At 59.3% G+C, this 20815-nt stretch overlaps 1 protein-coding gene across 19 annotated transcripts in view; it reads right to left on the bottom strand.

The window, feature by feature from the left end:
* Positions 1–4427: 4427 nt before the first annotated feature.
* Positions 4428–20815, bottom strand: part of BIN1 (bridging integrator 1) — a 55560-nt gene continuing 39172 nt past the window's right edge. For 3 of the 19 annotated variants that reach the window (XM_040474766.1, XM_040474764.1, XM_040474768.1), the window contains 13 exons: positions 19400–19485; positions 19124–19199; positions 17708–17790; positions 16150–16194; positions 14447–14591; positions 12987–13115; positions 10039–10146; positions 9513–9536; positions 8442–8549; positions 7431–7520; positions 7067–7177; positions 6663–6764; positions 4428–5108 (listed from right to left, as the gene is read on the bottom strand). In XM_040474766.1, coding sequence (XP_040330700.1) covers positions 5001–5108; positions 6663–6764; positions 7067–7177; positions 7431–7520; positions 8442–8549; positions 9513–9536; positions 10039–10146; positions 12987–13115; positions 14447–14591; positions 16150–16194; positions 17708–17790; positions 19124–19199; positions 19400–19485 — 1215 coding nt within the window. In that variant the 3' untranslated portion in view covers positions 4428–5000. The remainder of the gene's footprint in view (positions 5109–6662; positions 6765–7066; positions 7178–7430; positions 7521–8441; positions 8550–9512; positions 9537–10038; positions 10147–12986; positions 13116–14446; positions 14592–16149; positions 16195–17707; positions 17791–19123; positions 19200–19399; positions 19486–20815) is intronic. The other 16 variants (XM_040474767.1, XM_040474769.1, XM_040474765.1 and 13 more) reach the window with 10 other exon arrangements.

Genomic DNA, 20815 nt, shown 5'->3' with positions numbered 1-20815 from the left:
TTGGTTAGAGAAGAGAAACAGTTGAGTATTGGCTGAGTACCCAGCAGTGTCTGCCCCTGGGGGGTGTGGGACACAGGAGATGTCTAGGGGATACCCCAGGTTTGACAAGCCCAGCTTAGAGGCACATACACAGGTACCCATGCACATCCAGAGAAGATGGGAAATAGATGCACCCACCCAAAGCTTGAGTGAGCACACTCATCTGAAGCCATAGATTTGGAGTCGCCGGCTCCTAATGAGGATGACCATACAGAAGTTCCAGACCATTCCTGACTCCACCCTACAGAAGCTACCCACCCTCCAGAACTGCCAAAGTAAGAATGGCAGTGTTGCACGAGGCTTCCAGAGGAAAGAATCCCTTTTTCCTTAGTTCTGGGTGGTTCTGTGTATGAGCCCTGGCTTACCCTCAGCTTCTCATCTCCCTGGGAAGGGAGCTGTGCCTCCTTCCTGGTGGCCACCTGCAGTTCACACAGAGCAAGCTACCTCGGAGATGTGAGATGAACACTGGGGGTTGACAGGCTGTGGGGCCAGGGATGGGCTGCCCTGGGACTCCAACAAAGCCTTTCCTTTAGCAAGACTCGATGTCCCTCTTTGCCACTGTGCATTGACCTTGGCTGACTGGGAGAAAGCATAGTCTCCCCATCTCCCGCCTCAGCCGGGGTCCTCATCTGTAATCAGGGGCTGTCAGGAAGGCATTCCTTGCTTGTTAATTATCCTTTTTAATTACGCTGAGAAACACCTTTCCTCAGCGATTTGCTCTTCCGCAGCCAGAGCGGGGCCTGGGATGCCACTGGTGGTAGTTTGCCGTGTCCACCAGGCCCACAGCAGCCCCTCCTGGGAGCCCCGGCCCGGCAGGTTGTCTTGACTGCCTTCCCCTGCCCAGCCTCACAGACCATTAGTGGCTGCTGAAAAAGGAGCTTCTCTTTAAAATTTTTTAAATGTTTTTATTTATTTTTGAGACAGAGAGAGACAGAGCGCAAGCAAGGGAGGGGCAGAGAGAGAGAGGTAGACACAGAATCCGAAGCAGCCTCCAGGCTCTGAGCTGTCAGCACAGAGCCCAAAGAGGGGCTCAAACCCACAAACTGTGAGATCATGACCTGAGCTGAAGTCAGAAGCCCAACCGACTGAGTCACCCAGGCACCCCAGGAGCTTTTCTTACAGGAGAGCATTTCTCAGCTCCTCAGCAGTCCCGCCTGGAAACCTCTTCCTCCCTCCTGACATTGGTGATCAGCCCCCCACCCCAGCCCCGCCCCGGCCGGGGCCCGCGACCTGCCTCCTCTACGCACGTCCCCCCCCCCCCCCGCCTACACCCTAGTGCTCTCATCTCTTCCCTGGCCCCAGTCTCCACCTCAGTGCCCCTCAGTCTTGACCTCTCTCCTGAGCTCCGGGCCCTCCAGTGAGAGCCTGAACCCCCACACGCCTCTGCAACCACCCCCCTCCTCTTGCCCAGACTTGCCTCCTCTTCTACTTGCTTCTCCCTGCCTGAGAAGAGCCTCCCTCGCATCAGCTCCTGGGGACACCCATCACCTTGACAGGCTCAGGGGAGACTCCTCCTCCCATGTGCCTCCAGGCGCTAGCTCCTTTTTGTCTCCAGAGCCTTGAACTCACAACCATGACAGCCCCTGCTGTGGTCCTACCTGTTCTTGCCTGCTTCCCCCCCCCACCCCGCCCCCACTCCCCAACTGCTGCGAACTGTGAGGGCATCAGGGTGGGAATAACACCTGAATCTTCTCTGTAATCTCAGTGACTGTGTGGGAACTGGCTGAGTGAATGAATGAATGAATGAATGAATGAGCAAGTGAATGAATGTTCAGGAGACTGGATCTGTACACCTCTCTCCCGTATAGATACAACCACATATGCTGAAGAATGTTGCACACTGTCTACACCATCTCCCATGGCAGGACAAGTTCTGGGCTGGGGGTGAGATGACTTCCTCCTGGAACATGGAAGAACATCCCCACATGGGTTATGTTCCCTGGTCACACCTGACCCTTTTGAGGTCAGCCTTAGTTAGGCTGCATGGAGTGAGTAAAGTAAGGGTCTCCCAAGTCTCACACACACACACACACACACACACACTCACACTCACAAACACACACATGTAGCCTCTATCCAGTCACATTCCCTGATCTCGTGGCCTTTTCTGGAAGACACCATGCAGTGCACATTCACTGGTTTGGGCTCTTACAACTCATCCCCCTTCTCCTTGGAAGCCACGCCCCAAATTTGCGTTCAGGTGTCCACCCTCCTCCACTCAGCCCAGTCCCACCTCCCACCTGTAATTTTGAGGCCAATTAGAGGCCTGTCCCCAGCCACAGAAACTGGCTCAACACTGGGGACCCAGGCCAATGAGACAAAAGGAGATTTGCTGAGGGGCTCCCGGGAAGGAAGACTCGTGCCTCTCTATAGAAGTCTCTTCTGCACACTGCAGTGCACAGACATCACACCTGGAACTGTTGGGGAACCTGTCCAAAGATAAGCCAGCGCCCAGGGAACAGGGGACCCCAAAGCTTCGTGGAGGGCTGAGCTGTAGCCTGGGCACCCACCTACTTTGGATGCTAAGAACACCCGGCCGAGGCTTTCTGAGCAAATGAACCCAATGTTCTGTCACAGTGTCCCAGTTCAGACCTGGTGTTTGGGACTGAGTGACACTAAGGGAGCGAATACTTAAATTCCCAGAGGCAGAACCAAGGGTGTCAGGGCGAGTGGACCAAGAAAAGCAATGCCAGTGTGGTTACCAAACCCAACCAAGAATGAGAAGCAAGAGACCAGCCAGAGCTGGCCAGTGTCTGAGTCACTGGGAAGGGGTTGGGAGCTGGCAGAAGGGAGAGGAATCCAGGAGGGTTTCCCTGAGATGGGCCAGGGCCTTCCGGGACAGCCTGGTGACTGTGTGCGCACAGTCTGTGGCCTTGGGCATAGAAAGGGAGGGACCATTAGCATCGACAAGGTGTGCGCTGCTCGGCTCTGAATTTCCAATTTCTCTCAGGTGGACATAAACCTGGTAGCGTCCCAGCTCCCACTTAGCCCCGCTCAGTCTTCAGGCCAACTGCCCACCCACTTGGACAGGGGCACTGCACCCAGGCTCCCGGCCTCTGGGAGCTCTCTCTGCAGGTTCAGCTTCCTCCCACTGCCCGCAGGGAGCTCCCTGCAGACCCCACCCCTGTGATACAGAGGAGGGCTTTTCCTGACAAATTTAGCCCAGGTGCAGGGGGCAGGACCCCCTTGAGGGTCAGGGGGTGTTGCTTAAAGCCACCATTTGAGACATCCATGAATCTCATGTTGTGATAAACCTAAGACAAACGCTTTCTCCTGCATAATGTTTCAGTGTTTCATCATGAAATAAAAATGAAGACTCTCGTGGCACACCCCCAGGCCCCAGGGCGCACACCCCAGGTTCTCAAGCACAGTGCAGCTGACCAAGTCTGGGCTTCAGGCCTGGCTCCACCAGCAATTGCTGTCAATGTGGAAGGGACGAACAAATGAAAAGCTAAAGCTTTTGAAGCGGGGGTAACTGACAGGAAATGAGCCTCCCTGTGCTCATAGAAACTATGGTTGGCAGGGCCCACACTGTGAACCACAGACGGGGCAGGGCCACAGCAGCGACGATGCCACCACCTGAAGCACAGCTCAAGGGTGTTACCCAAAAATAAATCTAAGACTCTGACGTTCGTCTCCTTCCCTGGCTTTTTACCACCATACAGATTTCTGCAGAGACAAGTCCCTTGCACCTGGAGGTCCAGCTGGTCCCTAGGCCCATGAGCACAGCTCCGGTGGCTGCTGGGAGGGACCCAGGCCACCACAGGCATGTGTCACAGGCTTCTCAGGGCAGCCCAAGTCTACCGAGGAGCTGAAGAACAGGGCTGCATGCAATGGGGACCTTCCTATTGGAAAGGGAGGCAGGTGGCACAAAGGAGCAGTTGGGTGGGCTGACTTGTCTTTACCGCCACCAGGCTCAGACCTTCCCACGCACCCGGGGCCAAATGTTCGGGTTCAGAACCTAGTCCCACTGCTGATCAGCAAGCAACTGAACCTCCCTGGGCCTCAGTTTCCTCATCTGGGAAATGGAGTCTCTGGCACCTGACCTCCGAGTTCTCACATGTATTAAATTAATAAATAAGGCGGCAGGCAACTGAGTCTTCAAGCCCCCGATCTCCTATATCCCAACCAACCACCACTAAAAACGCTAGGGGGCAGGGGCTGAAGCACTCTGCAGGGTCCAGACCCAGAAGAGCTCTAAAGGAAGTGTTGTCAGGCACACCGTAGCTGCTGGGGCCACAGCCAGAATGCAGCCTCCGGCCCAGCAGCACCTGCCCTGGCAGCAGGTTAAGGGGGGTGGACTGTCCCAGTAGAAAAAGCCACCGATAATCACGGTTCCATTGCACTGCAGACAGAAACAGAGGGAGAACAAATACAACGAACACACATTTTCTGAGGGTTTTTGTTCAGTTTGTTTCATTTCGTTTTGAACACTAAGGTTTATTTTCAAACAGCACACAGACGGTCTGCGGGGCAGGGCCAGGCCAGCCTGATGTCTGGGCCCCCAGGTCTCTGGAGAGACCCGACCCCACCCACAGCAGCTGCCAGGAGAAAGAGGACACTTGCCCAGACTGCTTGGCCCGAAGCTTCAGGCAAGCGAGGCGGCTCAGCGGCCCCCAGGCCCCGGCCCTACGGCCAGGCACACATGCGGGCGCGGTGGGAGATGGGGGCGGCCAGGAACTCAACTAGGGGACACGGCAGCTTCAAGAACACTGGTGATGCCACTGGGCTCGCCGACACCAGACTCTTTGGAACACAACCTAATCCCTGGGAGAACACCTCTTGGCTTAGGTCTCTCTCTCGATTTCCCTTCGCTTTTCAAAAGTTCAAAAACAAAATCAGGAAAAAAAAGAGAGAGAGAGAAGAAAGAAAGAAAGAAAGAAAGAAAGAAAGACAGACACACACATTTTTTGGGAAAAGGTGTTCTCCACACGCCCAGACGGCTGCAGCAGCTGCTGCCCTCACTGAACCCGCTCGGTGAAGTTCTCGGGGAAGACGCCCCGACATTTCTCCAGCTCTAGGTGCTGGTTCCAGTCACTCTCCTTCACGCCCATGAGCCAGCCTTCATCCTGAGAGCAAAACAGGGCACCCAGGTCACGCAGGGATGGGGACGGAGGGCACTCAAACCCTACAGGCCATGGGGCTCACTTAGGATCTGCTGGGAGGATGTCCCCTCCTCTGCCTGATCATTTCCTCTAGCCTGTCACACCCAACCTGAAAGAATGCCTCCTCCAGGCAGCATTCCTTGCCATCCCAGACCCAAACCTGCCCAAGCCAGGAGACATCCGCCCTTCAGCATGTGGATTTAACTGTCATTGGGGTGAGTTCTCCTCTCTCTACAAAGGCAACCTAACTGCTGTGCTGGTCTGAATGTGTCTAAAATCCCTCAATCCCAGGCCAAGGAGTTTCTCACTGTCTGGTGCTCACAGAGCACATTGGCTGTCCTTCCAGACTTCTACAAACAATACCAGAAGTTTCTGGTGAGCACTGACCAGTTAAACGCACCTCAAGTGACCCAAGGCCACCCCATCAAGTCCTCAGACTCAAACCTGGCCTTTGCTTTCATACTGACCCCTCACAGGGACCATCTACCCAAGTCCTGGCAGTGTTCCCAGCCCCAGACCCCGATCCCTAGGTCCACAGGGGCCATACACCTCTGGCCATGGCAGATGCCATCACTGACCTTGCTCTGCCTGGGACCTCCCTAGGCCTTTGTAACGTCATTACCTGCCTGTCACAGAGCCTATGTATGCCCTTTTTGAGCCTCATCCACCCACCCACATGACCCCCACTGTGGGCTGGGGGCCAGGACTCCACTTAAAATCCCGCCTAGCCCAGGGCTGGCCCCCAGAAGACCAGTGGAGACCCAAGGGTTGAAGGAAGCTGTTAGATTTAGCACTGGGCCCAGGAAACCCTCGGCACTCAAACCTCCTGGCCCGAACCCGAGCAGTCTGTCAGAATGTAGAGGGCAGTCCCCGCTCTGTGCCAGCCCCAGTCTCGGCTGGAGCTCACTGTGACATTAACTAACCAGGAGAAGCCACAGCAAAGGGAGGGTCTGGGAGGTATCTGGCCTGGGAAACAGCTGGGGACACAGTTGAGGGTGTTCAGGGGGGCCTGCTGGAACCCACACACTGTGCCTGTGGGCAGAGGGCAAGGCCAGCCTGGAGGAGGCGGCCCAATGTGACGCTGCAGAGTGGGCACCTCGCCAGCTCACTGCCGGGCAGGAGGGCTCACAGAGGGGTGGCCAGGGATCCTGTCCCAGGAGAGAGGAGGCCGTGGAGGACAGGGGCAGGGGAGGGAGGAGGGGAGAAAGAAAGCCACTTGGATGCAAAAAACTGAGAGAAAGGAAGAGCCCAGGAAGAAGGAGAGCTGACCGAGGAAAGAGAGAGAGAAGACCGGGGTAGGGGATGTGATGGCCCAGGAAAGGGGCCAAAGGGAAGGGAGAGAGAGTGGGGGAGGTGAAGGGAGGGGAAAACGAGTCAGGGGAGAAGGGCACAGAGACAGAGAGAAGGAGCTAGCAGGAGGAGGGAAGAGCAGCCGGCGCTGTGCCTGCAGGTCTGTAGCTGGCATGTCTCTGCTGCCCCCTGCTGGCCACTCCCGCCTCAGCCAGCCAGGGCCCTCACCTGCTCCTCAGGGTTCTGGAAGGGGATCACCAGTACCACATCACCAGCCTTGAGCTGCAGCTCATCCGTGTCGGTGGCCACGTAGTCGTGCTGGGCCTGTACCTGCAGAGGTTGGGGAACAGCTCAACACCCCTTCCCGCAGAAGCCTTTGGTCCCCCCCTGCAACCTAGCACAGTGCACCAGGCCTTGTGGGGGCTTCAGCGTGCTGACAGGAGACCCTGAAAGCTCAAGACGCCACCCCGCCCACTGGGTAGCAGGGGGAGTGGGGGCAGGGGAACTCTGGGCAAACCCACATAGCCTCCCAGCTCAGGGTCTTCATCTGTAAAAGGGGGTGACCACACTGCCAGGGCACCGTCGGCTCAGATGGCAGCAGAGGCTGTGGGGTCAAACTGGCCCGGGCGTACCTTGAACATGAACCCCGGGGGCAGATCCAAGCGTCCTGCCCCACCGCTGCCCTCCACGGTGCCATTCACTGTCGCTGAAAAGGTCTCTACCACCACGGCAGGGAGAGAGCTCTGAGGGGAGGAAGCACAGTCAGTGTGGTAGGGGAGTGGGTCCCAGAGGGCAGGGGCCACAGGGGCAAGGGAAGGGGAGGGTCTCTGTGACTGATGCCAGATTGGTCTGCCTCCGGGTTCCTCGACGGGAACTATGACCTGGACCAGCACAGAGCAAGGAGCACAGGGAACACACAGGGCTAGGGAGCCACAAGCGGGAGGGCGGGCAGACAGCAGGAAAGAAAAGACAGGGTCTTGGTCCCTGTCGTCTTACGGAGGCTGCTTCACTTGCTGCTGTCTCCCCGGGCTCCTGGGCTCCAGCCGCAGGTCGGGTCCCACCCGCCACCTCGGAGGCCTCTGCTGGCTGCAACACAAATGCCGGCATGGGGTCAGACACGGGACGGATGCTGTGACCAGGACAAGGAAAGGGCCATGGACAGCAGCAGTGTCTAGAGCTGGGCAGTACAGGGAGCTCCTGGAGGAGAGGCTGGGTGCCTGTCACGGGAAGCTGCTGGAGAAGGTGCTGGCAGCACAGAGATGCCAAGTGACGTGCCACACGGGCCCCTGGATGCCGCCCCGACCTTCCCTCACAGGCCCTGTCCTCTAAGGCCAAGGCCTGGCCAGGCCTCAGCTTCTTCCCACCTGCCTGGCCTGCTGGCTGAGCCATGAGACCCCCACGATTGGGGACAGCAACAAGTGCCTGTCCCTGGCCAAACAACTCAGGGCAGGCTGGAGCAGCCTTTGCCCAGCCCTGGACACCTGCTCCCCAAGGAGGGGGCAGCACAGTGTTGGGCACCATGGGGGGAGGGGCCTGGCCAAGGCAGAGTGGACACTGTCCAGCCTCAGTCAGGCTGACCTGGGCCAACACTCACACTCGGCCACTTCCGAGCTCTGGGCACAATCAATCACTCAAGCTTTCTAGCCCCCACTTCCTCATCTGTAAAAGGAGGAAATGTCTAGGTTAGGGTGAAAGTTAAATGAGAAAATTCTGGAAAGTACCTGCCACAAACAGAGAGATGCTCTGAACGCTCCTCCCTCCCACTGCAGGAGGCCTAAGCTGGGACGTTGGGGTGGGGCTGGCAAGGGGGAGAGGGGCCAATCTGGCCTAAATCACAGCGAACAGGAGTGGTAAGCCCCATCCTAGGGGCCTCCTGGTTCACCGCCCTGACCTCACCCTCAGGCCCACAGTGGCCTTGTCCATCCTGTGCCTCCTCCTCCAGGCTCTTCCTCACTGCTACACCCCCAGGGACTGGGGACAACTGGGAGCTGGCAGATGGGCACTTACTTGGGCAGGCCCCGGCTCGGCCGTGTGGCTGGGCCAGGCCACAGCAAAGGTGCCCTCGGCAGCACTGGGCTCCCCGGAAGGCAGGCTGCCAGCTGGACTCTCTGTGGGCTAGTGATGGGCCACCAGGGAGAGCAGGGCGGGAGGGGTGGAAGACCAGGGAGGAGGGGGTGTTGGGCAAGGGCACAAGACAAGAAAAGAGAGTCATGAGCGGCCCAGCGTTGGCAGAGGGGAGACTGGGTGCCTGTGGCGGGCAGCCTGGCCCATCAAGGGACACACGTGGACCCTCTGAAGGGAAAACCACTCCCACCTCCTTGCTCCTACTCCTGACAAAGGGATGAGCAGGCGCAAACGAGCCACACGCAGCTCAGCACCCACCAAAGACCCCTCGCTAAAACGGCTGCCCGTGCCAGGCTTTCCTCTGGCCTCCTCCACAGCAAGGCTATTCAGAGCCTTCAAGCTCCTGGGAGAAGTGCTCCCAGCACTCGCACACAGCGGCTCCTGCTCCTTCAGAAGCTGCATAGTGGTAGTGCAGCCCCACGCCCTCCCTGAGCCTCGTGCCCGAGCCCCCAGGTGATGAGGACACCTGCCCAGCAGGCCTGCTCGCATAAGGGCACCTGGCCTCACCCTGCTTCTCCTGTCCCTCGAGCCACCCTCCTCCTGTCCTCTATCCCAACGTCTCCCCGACGCCGCTGCCCTGTAGGATCCCCACAAACACAAACCTTCTCAAGGACAAAGACCCTCCACCCCAAGGCTGCCCTGCCTCGCAGGCCGCAGCCCAGCAGGAGGACACCACATCCATCCTACAGGGCCACTCACAGACCCCACGACTGAGCCAAACCACAGAGGACCTTCTCTGGCTAAACCGAAGAGCCCCTTCCCCGCAGGGCCTGGCAGAGGGGAAGCAGTGGGACACCTGGAGACAGGCAGTGACGGCCAGCTCCTGCGCACATGAGCACCAGCCCGGGCGTGCGTGTGTGTGCACCTGTGAGCAGGCCAGGTGCAGGACCAGGCAAGGTGGGCCGGGGAGGAGCAGCTCCCCCTGGGGGTGGGCACAGAGCAAACACAGCTTACCTCCCAGAGGTCCCATGGAATTGACTAGGCGCAGCAGAAGGGGAGAAGGACAGAGTTAGTGCAAAGGTTAGTGACAGGGGGCAGACGAGCAGTCCCCAGGGACCCCCACCCCAAGGCCCTGGAGCCCAACGGGCTCAGGGCAGCACGGAGCCAGGCTCCAGGGTCTCCAGGAGGCCAAGTCCTGGACACCTGCCAGGGAGTGCCCAGACACAGAGCCGCTGCCAGGAGAGGGGCAGGAAGCTGACCGAGGCCACAAGTTACCAAGTGAGTGTTTGGCTGACCTTCCTCCCGAGGGCCCTCTCCCTGACACGTGTCTGCTCTTCCCCTCCTCTTGCGCAGGGCCAGGGGGCAATAGGGGGCCAGGGCACCAGGGGAAGGGCAGTGAGTGGGAGGAAAGCCTGTTGACCCCAGGACCCTAAAGGCCTGGTGTCTTAGATGGGCACCCATGGCCAAACATGAGCCCACGGCCCGGCACCCCAGAGACCCGCAGGTCCGCAGGTGGTGGTGGTGGCGGGCTCAGACCAACCTGACCAGAGGGTGTGGGCGCCTTCACGGGGCTCGCCACAGGCGGGAGGGGGTCAAAGTCCAGGTCCAGCAGACTGGCCTGCTCCGAGAAAGGCCCCGGGGCCTCAAACTTGGCAGCAGTGGCAGAGGAGGAAGGCAGTTAGTGACAGGCTGGGAGCACTCCACGGGGAGCTCACGGCAGGCACACACGCTCACGTCCGCCTCACACGTGGGAGCACTGCCCCCACCACGACTCTGGCACGAGCTCCACGCACACAGGACCGCACCCGCCACCCCCCTCAGACATCAGCAGCAGGCCTACTGGGGTAGCCACCCAACAGCCCAGCCCAGCCAGAGGTCTGTCTTGTCCTGCAGACCGCGTGGGCTCCCGGTGCATGCTCCTCTCTGCTCCCCGCACCCACAGACTCTCCCAGCCTCACCCTTGCCCCCCCAGAAGCAGCACAGTCCACCGCCCTCCCTAGGACAGGCCCCCCTCGCTGCCCCACACAGCTCACCTGTGGTGACACCCACCCACCCGCCAGCTCCACAGAGTGAGGACAGGGCTGAGCCAACACACACCGCCTGGGAGCCAAATCTTAGGTGTGGGTTCCCCGACACTGGGGGCACCTGTACTCAAACCGCAGGTCCCACCCCCAGAGACTCCCATTCAGCAGGCCTGAGTGCAGCCCAGGAATGTGCTGGTAACAGGCATGGCCCCAGGAGACTGCCCACGTCCACCTAAAGCCTTGCGTCTAGAAGGACCCAAGACCTGGGTCCTGGGGGAACGGGCTCCCCAGACGGGACTTCACAGCGGAGCTGCGGCCTGTCAGCAGAGACCTGAGACTCTCAGTTCTGAGAACACTAGGTGCCAGCTGTCCCACAGCTCAGGGGACAAGGCACAGACCTCGGAGAGCCCGGGCTGAGTGGTCTCACTTCCTGGACACGGGGCCCCAAGTCCCAAGCCCCTGCCCCAAGCCCACCCCCAGCTAGTGACTTTCCCTAGGTTGATCCCTGTCTAATGAGGCTGGGGTTGGGGCCACTGCTCTGTCCCCATGACCCTGCCCTCTCTAAGTGAGTGAGTGCTCAAGACACCGTGGGTGCAAGGCCTGTAGGTGCCCCACCACCCCTGCCAGCTGGTAGCAGTGTTTCTCTCCCCCAAGTGGCCCTGCCACCAGCTTCTTCTCAGAGGTCACTCAAGCCCAGACAGCTGCCCTCTTGTGCTCCAAGGGGACAGGGGCACCAAAGGGCAGACCACATCCTCCCTCCCTGCCTCCCAGCGAGCCAGCTACCCACCATGCAGGACCACAACTGTCCTCCAGTGCAGGGATGCAGGCTATTCACCTCAGCCCTGCCCAGCAGCCCTGTGAGCACAGCATCACAGACAGCCTGCCCCAGCCCCCAGCAACAGCACCCATGGTGTAGGCTTCCCACCTCCAGGCAGAGACCTGGCTCCCTGGAGTGGGCAGAGGGGGTAGCAAGGAGGCATGCGGTGAGCACAGAGAGGCCAACATGCTCAGTGAGGGCGGTGTGGCTGCCGGGCAGGCCTACAGGGTCCTCGCCTGCTGAATGGGGGCAACAACCCCCTCCTAAGAGCTCAGGTGAAAACCCAACAAGGTCGTGTCAATAAGGGGCTGGCACCATCCCCTACTGAGCGTTTCCTAGCGCTCTGCGTGACCCCGTGTCCCTCATGTGCACCTCTAGGGTGGAGGCCTACTCAGGCTGCTGAGCGCTCCAGCAGCGAGCTGTCCCAGAGGTCATGCCACCCGGTGTCCTCTCCTCTCAGGAGCCCCTGAACCGGCCTTGGTCACCTTCTAGACAGGGGCTCCCAGGCCTGCCGAGCCCAAGCCAGCAAATCACCCACCTGCCCACCCAGCCACCCCATACCGGAAGTTCCTATTTCTAACTCAGAGAACTCTGTCCCAGCTTGAAGCCCACTCAGCCTTAGGCCACTCTTAGCAGAGATCACCATCCTCGGTTCCCAACCGCCTCTCCTTCCACACTCACCCTCTGCCCTGCACCGCCTCCCCCGCCCCCCAACCCCAGGCCTCTGAGCTTGTGCAAAGGAGCGGGCAGGAGGCAGCAACCAGAGGCCCTGGGCAGAGTAGTTCTAGGGCAGCCCTCCAGCACGGGCCAGCCACAGCCTGGGATCAGCAAGCCTGCACCACAGGCGAGGCCGTAGGTAGTGGGAAGGGCCATGGCTTCGAGGCCTGGAGGGCAGGCTTGGAGGGCTGAGCACACGGTGGCCTCTGTGAGCCCATCTGACCTTGTACAGCCCACGTCTGTGCCCCCGCAGTAACCTTCCTGCTCAGCCCTCCTTCTGTCCACCTATGGATGAGCATTACATGCCTTCTCAGGACACTTCCGAGCAGCAGCCCTGCTCCGTGGCCCAAGCACTGTCCCACTCCTAAGGCCAGTCGGCATGTCTGGGAGCTACAGTCTATGTGCCTTGGCCAGACTTTCCAGGGCCTTCCCAACTGTGTTCCCCCCTGCTTCCTCTCACTGCCCCACTGCTGCACTCTGCACGCACTGAACTCTGATCTCCTGAGCCCATGTCCTACCCCTCCTGACATACACACACACTGTTGACTCTGGCTAAAGCAATGTGTCTACTTGCAGCCACCTGGCAAATGTCACCTGCTCCAGGAGGCCTTTCCTGGACTGGCCGGGATCCTCCCTGCTGATGCCTCTTCAGCCATCGCACCAGTGGAAGCATGAGGCCACTACCAAGCTGACCGGCTGCCCGAGGACCACCCGCCTGTGTCCCTGCATCTAGCCACAGTCCATGCTCAGAAATGGATGGGGGAGGATGAACGGAGGGGTGGATGAATGAGCAAGGGGGAGGCTCTGGGCCAACCTCTCAGGCCAGATTCTGGCTCTTGAGGCAGAGGCGCAGGGCGTGGGATGAAGGAAGAAGGCCATGCATGTCCCGAGAGAGTAAGAGAGAGCTGGGCCGCGGTGGCCGCGGCTGACCTGGGAGGGGGTGGTCACGCTGATCTCAGGGACAAACGTGTCATCAAACAGGCTGAGGATCTGCTCCTGCTTGACCTCCTTGGACGGGGTATGTTTGGGAGGTGGAGGGACTGGTGGCCCTTTCCGGAGCTGTGGGTCGGCAGCAGGTGAGGGGCCGCACAGCGAGGCACAGCAGAGCGTGGGGGTGGGGGAGGGGGGACAGACAGAGACAAAGCCATGGTTAGTCACACCCCAGGCCCTGGCCCCACCCAGGCAACTGAGGAAGACAAGAAGGGTCACAGCTGCCTGAGGCGCAGGACCACAGGGCCACCCCTAGAGGGAGACTGAGGCAGGAGGTCCAGAAATGCTGTGCAGAGACAGAGTGGATGACAGAGAAGGGGACAGGAGGGGGAAGAAGTGAAAGGAGAGAGACAGGGAGGGAACAGAAAAGAAGAGGAGAAAGAAGGGAGAGCCCGGGGGCAGGGCGGGGAGGGGGCTGCAGGTCTGGGCTGTCACCCACCTGGGTGAGACACTGAGGAGAGAAGCTGTCGCTGAGAAATAGCTATGACCTGGGCTCTCTGTCCTTTCAGGACCCTCTCTGCATCTCCTGCAGGAGGGGCCCATGCTCTCTTGTCTGTCACCTGTGGAGGTCAGCACGGAGCAGGAGCCAGGGCCCAGCAGAGGGCCAGGCAGGATGGCCACACACCTGCCCATGGAGGGCCTCCAGCAAGTCAGGAACCATGCCCCGCCCCCCAGCCTTGGTTTCCTCACTTGTTGAGGTGGGGTGGGCATCTGCCTCACAGGGTGGCTGTGACGGTTTAATGAATGAAAATGTGGGGAGTGGTGGCATAGTGCTGGGCCCAGAGCAAGTGCTATTCAAGTGTGGGCTCTTGTCACACTCTTCACGTCTAATCAGCTGTGGGGCAGGTCATGGCCAACCACCAAGAAAGCTGCTGCCAGGAGCTGACAGCTGGGAAAGCCTATCAGTTCAGACGGGGCCACAGGCCAGCTCCTGGGGACATGGCAGAAAGCTGGAGGAACCTGGTGAGGGTAGGAGTGGGGGCCAAGCTTCTTGGGGGAGGCTTCTGGAAGCCCAGGGCCTGTGCCCCTTGGCTACCTCATGCTCCCCTCCCCGAGCCCTTTCCCTCGCTGACCCTGTGAAGGTCCTGCATGGCCTCATGCCAAGAGAGAAGGTGAGGAGGACAGAAAGCAATGGCCTCTGCAGATCTGGATGCCCTGGGGCTGAGGGCCCCAAGCCCCTTATAGGGGGGGAAGGAAGATGAGGAGGTCAGCAGCCCCAAGGGTCAGGGAAAGAGGGAAGAAGAGGGTGCTGTGGGGGAGCAGAGGGAGACACACGGTCACAGGCATTCCCAGGTGAAGGCAGGGCCGCTGAGGGGAGCCCAGGCCGGTGTCGGGGAGAGGACTGGGAAGGAGAGAGAAGCAGGAAGAAGAGGGAGCAGGGGAGGGGGCACGGTGCCTACCTGAGACGGGGACTTGGGGAGGGCGGCCCCTGCTGCTGCTGAGCTAGGCGGCTCAGGCTCATGGTTGACTCTGATCTCCGGGGCGGCCGGGGAGCCATCTGGAGGAGGCGAAGGGCTCTTGTCCCCTTTTGCAGGGGCGTTGTCACTGTGGAGGCGAGACGGGGAGAAAGCTCAATGGAGGGAAGTCACTGCGTACAAAGGGGAATGTGCAAATGCACAGGTGTGCCTGTGATGGGATGTGTGCACGGATCCGTGTGGAAATGCATGTGCATGCGCGTATGAGCATGTGTCTGTTAACATGTGAATTGGAGAGCGTGTATGTGTATGTGTTCACATAGATTCACCATGAAAATGCGATGTCCACGTGTGTACGAGTGTGTGTCCCCGTGCTTACAGGTGAGAAGTTCATGTACGCGTGATTCAGAATGGGTGGAAACGAAGGGGTGTGGGCACAGGGCCTGCCTTGGAGACAGTGACGGCCCGGGAGGAACTCCAAGCTGGAGGTCTTCAGTCCTCAGGGAAGCCACCCACAGGCCACCGCTGGGCTCCACCAGGGAGCCGAGCTCCACAGCACGAGAAAGCCAAACATCCTAGAGGCGAATGAGTCTCATCCCACACGTCCTGCAGCAGCCCCTGTGCCCAGCTGGGCCCCCCTCCTCAGCCAGCCCCCAAAGGCCCCGGCCGGCCTCCCCGCCAGTCCACCCACTCACACCAGGACACCGACCACTGCCCGACTCACAGGGCCCATGCTCCCACCCACACCGCGGTCACCATCCACACCTTTGCGCCTACAGGCCCTTTAGGGCAGAGGGCCACAGAGTGGCATCCGGGGGTGAGAGGCTGCGGTCTCTCACATGAGCACCACTTGGGGGCAAGGGGGCAGAAAATGAAAATGTACGTTTGTTCTTGCATAAGGAAACCATGGGACGGTACCGATAAAGACTAGCCACCGGCCGCAGATGGCTGTTGAAGGTTATATTTACATTAAGTGAAACTAAAAGTTCAACTGCTCAGTCACACTGGCCACATTTCAAGTGCTCACCAGCCTCCCAGGGCAAGTGTTGGACAAGGCAGTTCTAGAAGGATCCAAAGAAGCTACTGACCACATCGCCTGGGGGGTGGGGTGGGGCTGGAGGATGGTGTTGAGATGATGGGACAGACATCGTGGTCCCTTCTCATCTCTACTGAATTTGTGTTTCGTGGGAATGTATTTGCCTCCTTAAAGCATACATATAAACATAGTATACACACACACACACACATACACACACACACACACACACACACACACAGATTTTAAAACCCACTACTGTGCTACAAGACCCCCTTCCCCTTCCCCTCTCGCCGAGGCTCCTTTCTGGCTACATTCCTCCCGTTAACCTCCTGGTCTGGGCCACAGCCAGGTGGACGTGCTGTGGCACACAGAGGAACCCACTCAACCGAGTTCAGGCTGTCTGCCCTCCTCATTCCCACCGGATAGCCCCTGAGCCCTCCGACCCCACGACACACACACACAGGCCACAGCACAGCCCTGCTGCCCCGCCGGCTCCCTCCCACAGCAGCCCTGCCCGCAGCACCAAACAGGGGACACAGGTTAGGGGTTAGTGGCACCCTCGGAGCAGGATGCTAGGCGCATGCACAGGGGTCAGCCGGCCAGGTGCCGGCCCCAGACACCCCCACAATGCAGCACTCGGTGCCGGTACCTGTTCTTCTTTCTGAGCAGCCGGGAGAGCAGTTTAGTTTTCTTTCTGTGGGAACGGACGGGACGCAGAGGCCTTCATTTTGGGGAAACGCCCAATTTGAGGCTGGCCTGCTCCCTTTCCTCATCAGCAACCCCTCTGCTCAGAGGGGTGCCAAGGGGCAAAGCCTCCCCTAAAGCTCAAAGGCCATGAAGAGGGCCTGACCCTGCCCTAACCCTAACCCCCATCGCCCAGTCCCAGGAACCCCACTGACCTGGGCATGCGGCCAGGCGCCTTGGAACAGAGCTGACAAAGTGAGAGGGTGCAGCCCTGAACCAGGGCTGACCAGCTGAGGGAGACTGCTGGCCACCCACCCTGCCTGTGGTTCAGCACACGGGGGCTCTGGGGGCCCACAGTGCCTGGAGGGGGGTGCAGCTGGCCGCTGGGAGGCATCTGAGAGGAAGCAACCAGGCTGCAAAATGGGCCACCTTGCAGTGAAGGAGGTTCACAGAGCTCCACTCCCCCCATCCCCTCCATTCCCCTCCCCATCCGCTCACACCAGCCTTCTCCCACAGGAAGACTGGGTCCAGCCGCTGCACTGCCCAGGTGGCCTCCATTCACCACCCTCCTATCTTACCTGTAGGCCCAGCACAGGGAGAGACCCTTCCTCCCTGCAGGGACCTGGCCTTGATTCCCCACCCCTACCCTGCCCCCTGCTCACCCCTTGGCCTCAGGGCCTCCTGTGGGCTCCTTTCTCTCAGTCACACACATTCTGGTTCATTTTCAGAGAGAAGAGGAAGAGCAACATTCCCTGAATAACTCCTTAGTCCTCCATGGCCCCCCAGTTGCCCCAAGACGCAGATAAATGTTCCCCGTTTCACAAAGAGGAAGCTGAGGTCCATCCATACCCTGTGGGCTGTGCTGTCACAGGTGCAAGCCAAAATGGAAGGGAAATCCCAGATGGGCTATCATTTCCCTTGACCCGCAGCCAGAGGGCAAGGCACTTCCCTCCTCCCTCACGGTTTCCCCTCAGGAAGCAGGAATCTCCTCGCAGCTGGAGGGGACCCTGAGAGGCCAGACCAGGCCGAGGACAGGAACAAGGATGATTTTGTGTGTGCCCAGGATGCCACCATCCAGGGACTTGGGCTTTCCCAGGAGCAAGGAAAGGAAAAGGTGGCACTACGCCCCTGCTGGGGGTGGAAGGCTCCCCTTCCAGGTGGCTCCGCACCAGCACGGAAGCTTGGAGTCCCAGGGCCCCACCTCCAAGGCTTCGTAGGCACCCTGGCTGCTGGGCTCCACAGGAAGGGAAGCCAGGCCCAGGCCCAGGCCCAGGCTCAGGTGTCAGGTGACGCTCAGACTGTCCAGGAGTGCTCCTTCTCTGATGCCACACACCAGAGGAATGTGGGGTGCCCTAACCTGTCCCCCTGAGCACAGAGAGGCCAAACCCCCAGGGCGGGGCAGACACAGCCCTGCCCTGGTCTTCCAGGAATGAGCAAGCTCTGCCCCAGGACCCTGCCCCAGACCACACCTCCCTCCACCCCACCCTCAGCCAGACGGCCAGACAGTGCTGGGCTACACGCACCTGGGCTGGGCCTTGACTGTGAACGTGTTGCTCCCGTGCTGCTTCTCCAGGCTAACCAGCACATCGTTGAGGTTCTGGTTGAGCTGCAGGGGGACAGCAAGCAGGTGGGGAGAGCCTCTGGGGCCACCAAACACCTCTGTCTCTCCAGTAACATCCCTGCTCCTCCCCATACCTAACCCCTTCTTGCACCCCGTCCCTTACCAGGAGTAGGGAGCTGGGAATTGCACACCAAACCCAGAAAAACGAAGGGGAAGAACGGAGGGAGTGGGCTACATTACTAATCGTTACTGCTTCTGAGGACCATCCTCTCTCTTCTTTCTACTTGTAGAAATTTCCTAAAATGCCTCATGCAGCTTGTACGGTTTTTAAATGTTTTTAAATTGTTTTTGCAAACTAACTGTTGATTCTAATTGTTAAGGCCATTGTGCCAAGATGTTTTCAGGCCACCCTACAACTGCCAAAGATTTCACTAAAAGCACAGACAGGATAGAAGAGGTTTATCCTGTGTACACAGTGATTCTCACTCCTGAAAAAAATTTCCCTCTTTCGCTTTGACCACTAGGAAGCTCAGAACTGAATTTTCCTCCTACTTTACATAAATGTTTTCTTCCTCCAAACACCTCTTCCCTTTTTAAACTTTTCATAAGTTGTCTCAGATGTTTAAAGGCAGGAAGGAAAAGAATGGGAAGACCTAAAAGGCAGAAATCATAGTCAGGGTGGTGGCTCAGGAAGAGGCCCCAAGCTGCTGCTTCTCCTGCTGCCCTGGGCCTGGACTCCACCGCCATCACTTGGTTCCTTTGGGCCCAAGAGACAGAGTCAGTGACCCCTCGAGTTCACGGAGGGAGGGGCTGCCAACACTGGGTCTCTCCAACTCTGCTTTGTAGTTTAACTGCCAGTTAAAATGAAAATAATACAACATAGGAATTCAAGCTAATCAGACCCCTTCTTACCCCGGATTCTGGCAGATAAAACAGACGCGTTTCAATGTCTTAAGAAACATGAGAAAAAAATTGAGGAATTCTAGGAACTTATTGACTATTTGCCTACGAACGGGGAAAGGGCCAGCATTCTCAGAGCTCCCTGAGCCAGTGTCGCCTGAGAACACACTGAAACCTCAGGAGGGGCTGGTTCCATCCAGGCAGGGAGGATAGGACGGGATGAGGAGGGGGCAAGGGCCAGGCATGTGGGCCCTGCTCACAGCCTCCCCAGCACTCCCACTGGGCCTGGACGCTCTAGAGCAGCGAGCTCCTGGAGGCCAGGACCAGGCGGCTCTCCCCAAGGCCCAGAGGCAGCACTGTGGTTACTAGTGTGCACCAAGCCCCAACAGGAAAAGAGGGAGCTTGGCCGGCCCCGTCCTTGCCTCTGACCCTGGCCCTTGGCAGCAGAGCGTGGCCCAAAGGGGTCACCGGGACCTACCTTACTCATCTCCTTGTGGAAGTTCTCCTCCAGGCCCGCAATGCTCTGGAACGTGTTGACATAGAAGCCTACACGGCTGCGGGAGAGAGGGAGGGAGGGGCAAAGAGAACACACAGGTCAGCGGGCGGCCCAGGAGACACACACACACCGACACACCTCCACCTTCACCAGAGACACCAACCGTGGGAGCGCACAGGGCACAGAGGACAGACATCCTCAGGAGGGAGGCCAAGGCTCAGTGCCACCACCTCTGGGGACTCACCCCTGGGGACTCACCTGTTCCACAGGGACGGCAGCTCTTCCTGTAGGTCCACATTCATCTCCTCAAACACCTTCTGGGCTTTGATGAGCTCCTCCTCTGCCTGAGGGGCAGGACCCATCACTCCCCGCCCCTCTGCCAGGCCTCTGTCCCAGCCAGCTGGGACCGGGCCAGGCCCACCCGCCCCCAAGACCTGCTTGTCCCAACCTCCCATCCCCGAGATCTGCTCCCCCAACCTCCTACCCACTCGCTCAGATCTGTTCCCCCAACCTCCCACCTCCCAAGACCTGCTCCCCCTAACCTCCCAGCCCCAAGATCTGCTCCCCCTAACCTCCCACCCCCATGGTAAAAGGGACACCCCCGCCCCACCCACCCCCACCCCCACCCCCACCCCCGTCAGGCCAAGGTAGGCCAGGAGGGAGAGGAGGAATGAGCAGGGCACAACAAGAAGGCTCCAGACAAGGGGCCCAGAGGCTGGGGCACAGGAAGGTCACAGACCCAGCCCAGCAGGGACCCTGACCACTTACACGTGAACCCTTCTCAGACTAAGTGTCAGCCTGCTGCCCAGCTCCCTTGGCCTTGTCCTTGCTGTCCCTGCCTGAGTACCCCTTTCTCAGGGTAGGCTCCTACTCAGCCCCAGCCCCCAGCCTGCATTTCACCTCCCTGTAGGAGGTGGCAGCAGCATTTCCTCTGTGACCTGTCCCCACCACACAGAGTCCAGAGGCAGCTGCTCAGGCATCCAAGAAGGACAGGGGAAAGATAGGGGTGAGGGCAGGGCCAGGGGAGGAGGGAGCTAGTTTGCCGGGCAGGGTGCCAGGGCTCACCCCCAAAGCCCTCATCCTGGCAGGGCCAGCCCAGCGCCCTCCAGACCCGCTCACACCCACCAGGTGGCGCTAAGGCCCCATCCCAGAGCTGAAGGCGGAGACTGGTGAGAGTGGCAGTGAGTCACAGACCCCAGGCAGAGAAGGGGCTCTGCTAGCTCATTGGGAGGACACTGCTGGAAACAGTGACTCGGGGGTGACTTGGATTCAGAGTCTGAGTCACATCCCAGGAATGCAGCAGGCCCCTCCCCGGGGAACACTCCCCACCAGCAGCCTTACATTCTCAGGCCTCTGGCAAAGGCAGCCACCTGACCAGAGCAACAGACCAGAGCCACAAAGCACACGATTTCCGCAGCCCACCCAGCTGTCCCATCCAGCTCCGGGCCCACTATCCCTGCTGTTCCCTGCCAGCCCAGCCTCGGGGATGGGCGTGAGGCTGGAGGAGTGAGGGACCACCCTGCTCCTGATGACAATTATCTTCATGTTGCTGGAGCTTGCTAGAATAAGCTCCTTGCCTAACTGTTTAAAATCTAACTTAAAAATTAAAGGTGGAATAGGGAAAGAGAGAAAGAAAGAAAGAAAGAAAGAAAGAAAGACAAAAGAAAGACAGAC

This window comes from Herpailurus yagouaroundi, unplaced genomic scaffold (genome assembly GCF_014898765.1).
Source record: "Herpailurus yagouaroundi ecotype Mexico unplaced genomic scaffold, PumYag 140, whole genome shotgun sequence".
Classification (NCBI taxonomy): Eukaryota; Metazoa; Chordata; class Mammalia; order Carnivora; family Felidae; genus Herpailurus; species Herpailurus yagouaroundi.
The sequence above is the reverse complement of the archived record's forward strand: the minus strand, read 5'-3'. Positions and strand labels throughout refer to the sequence as shown.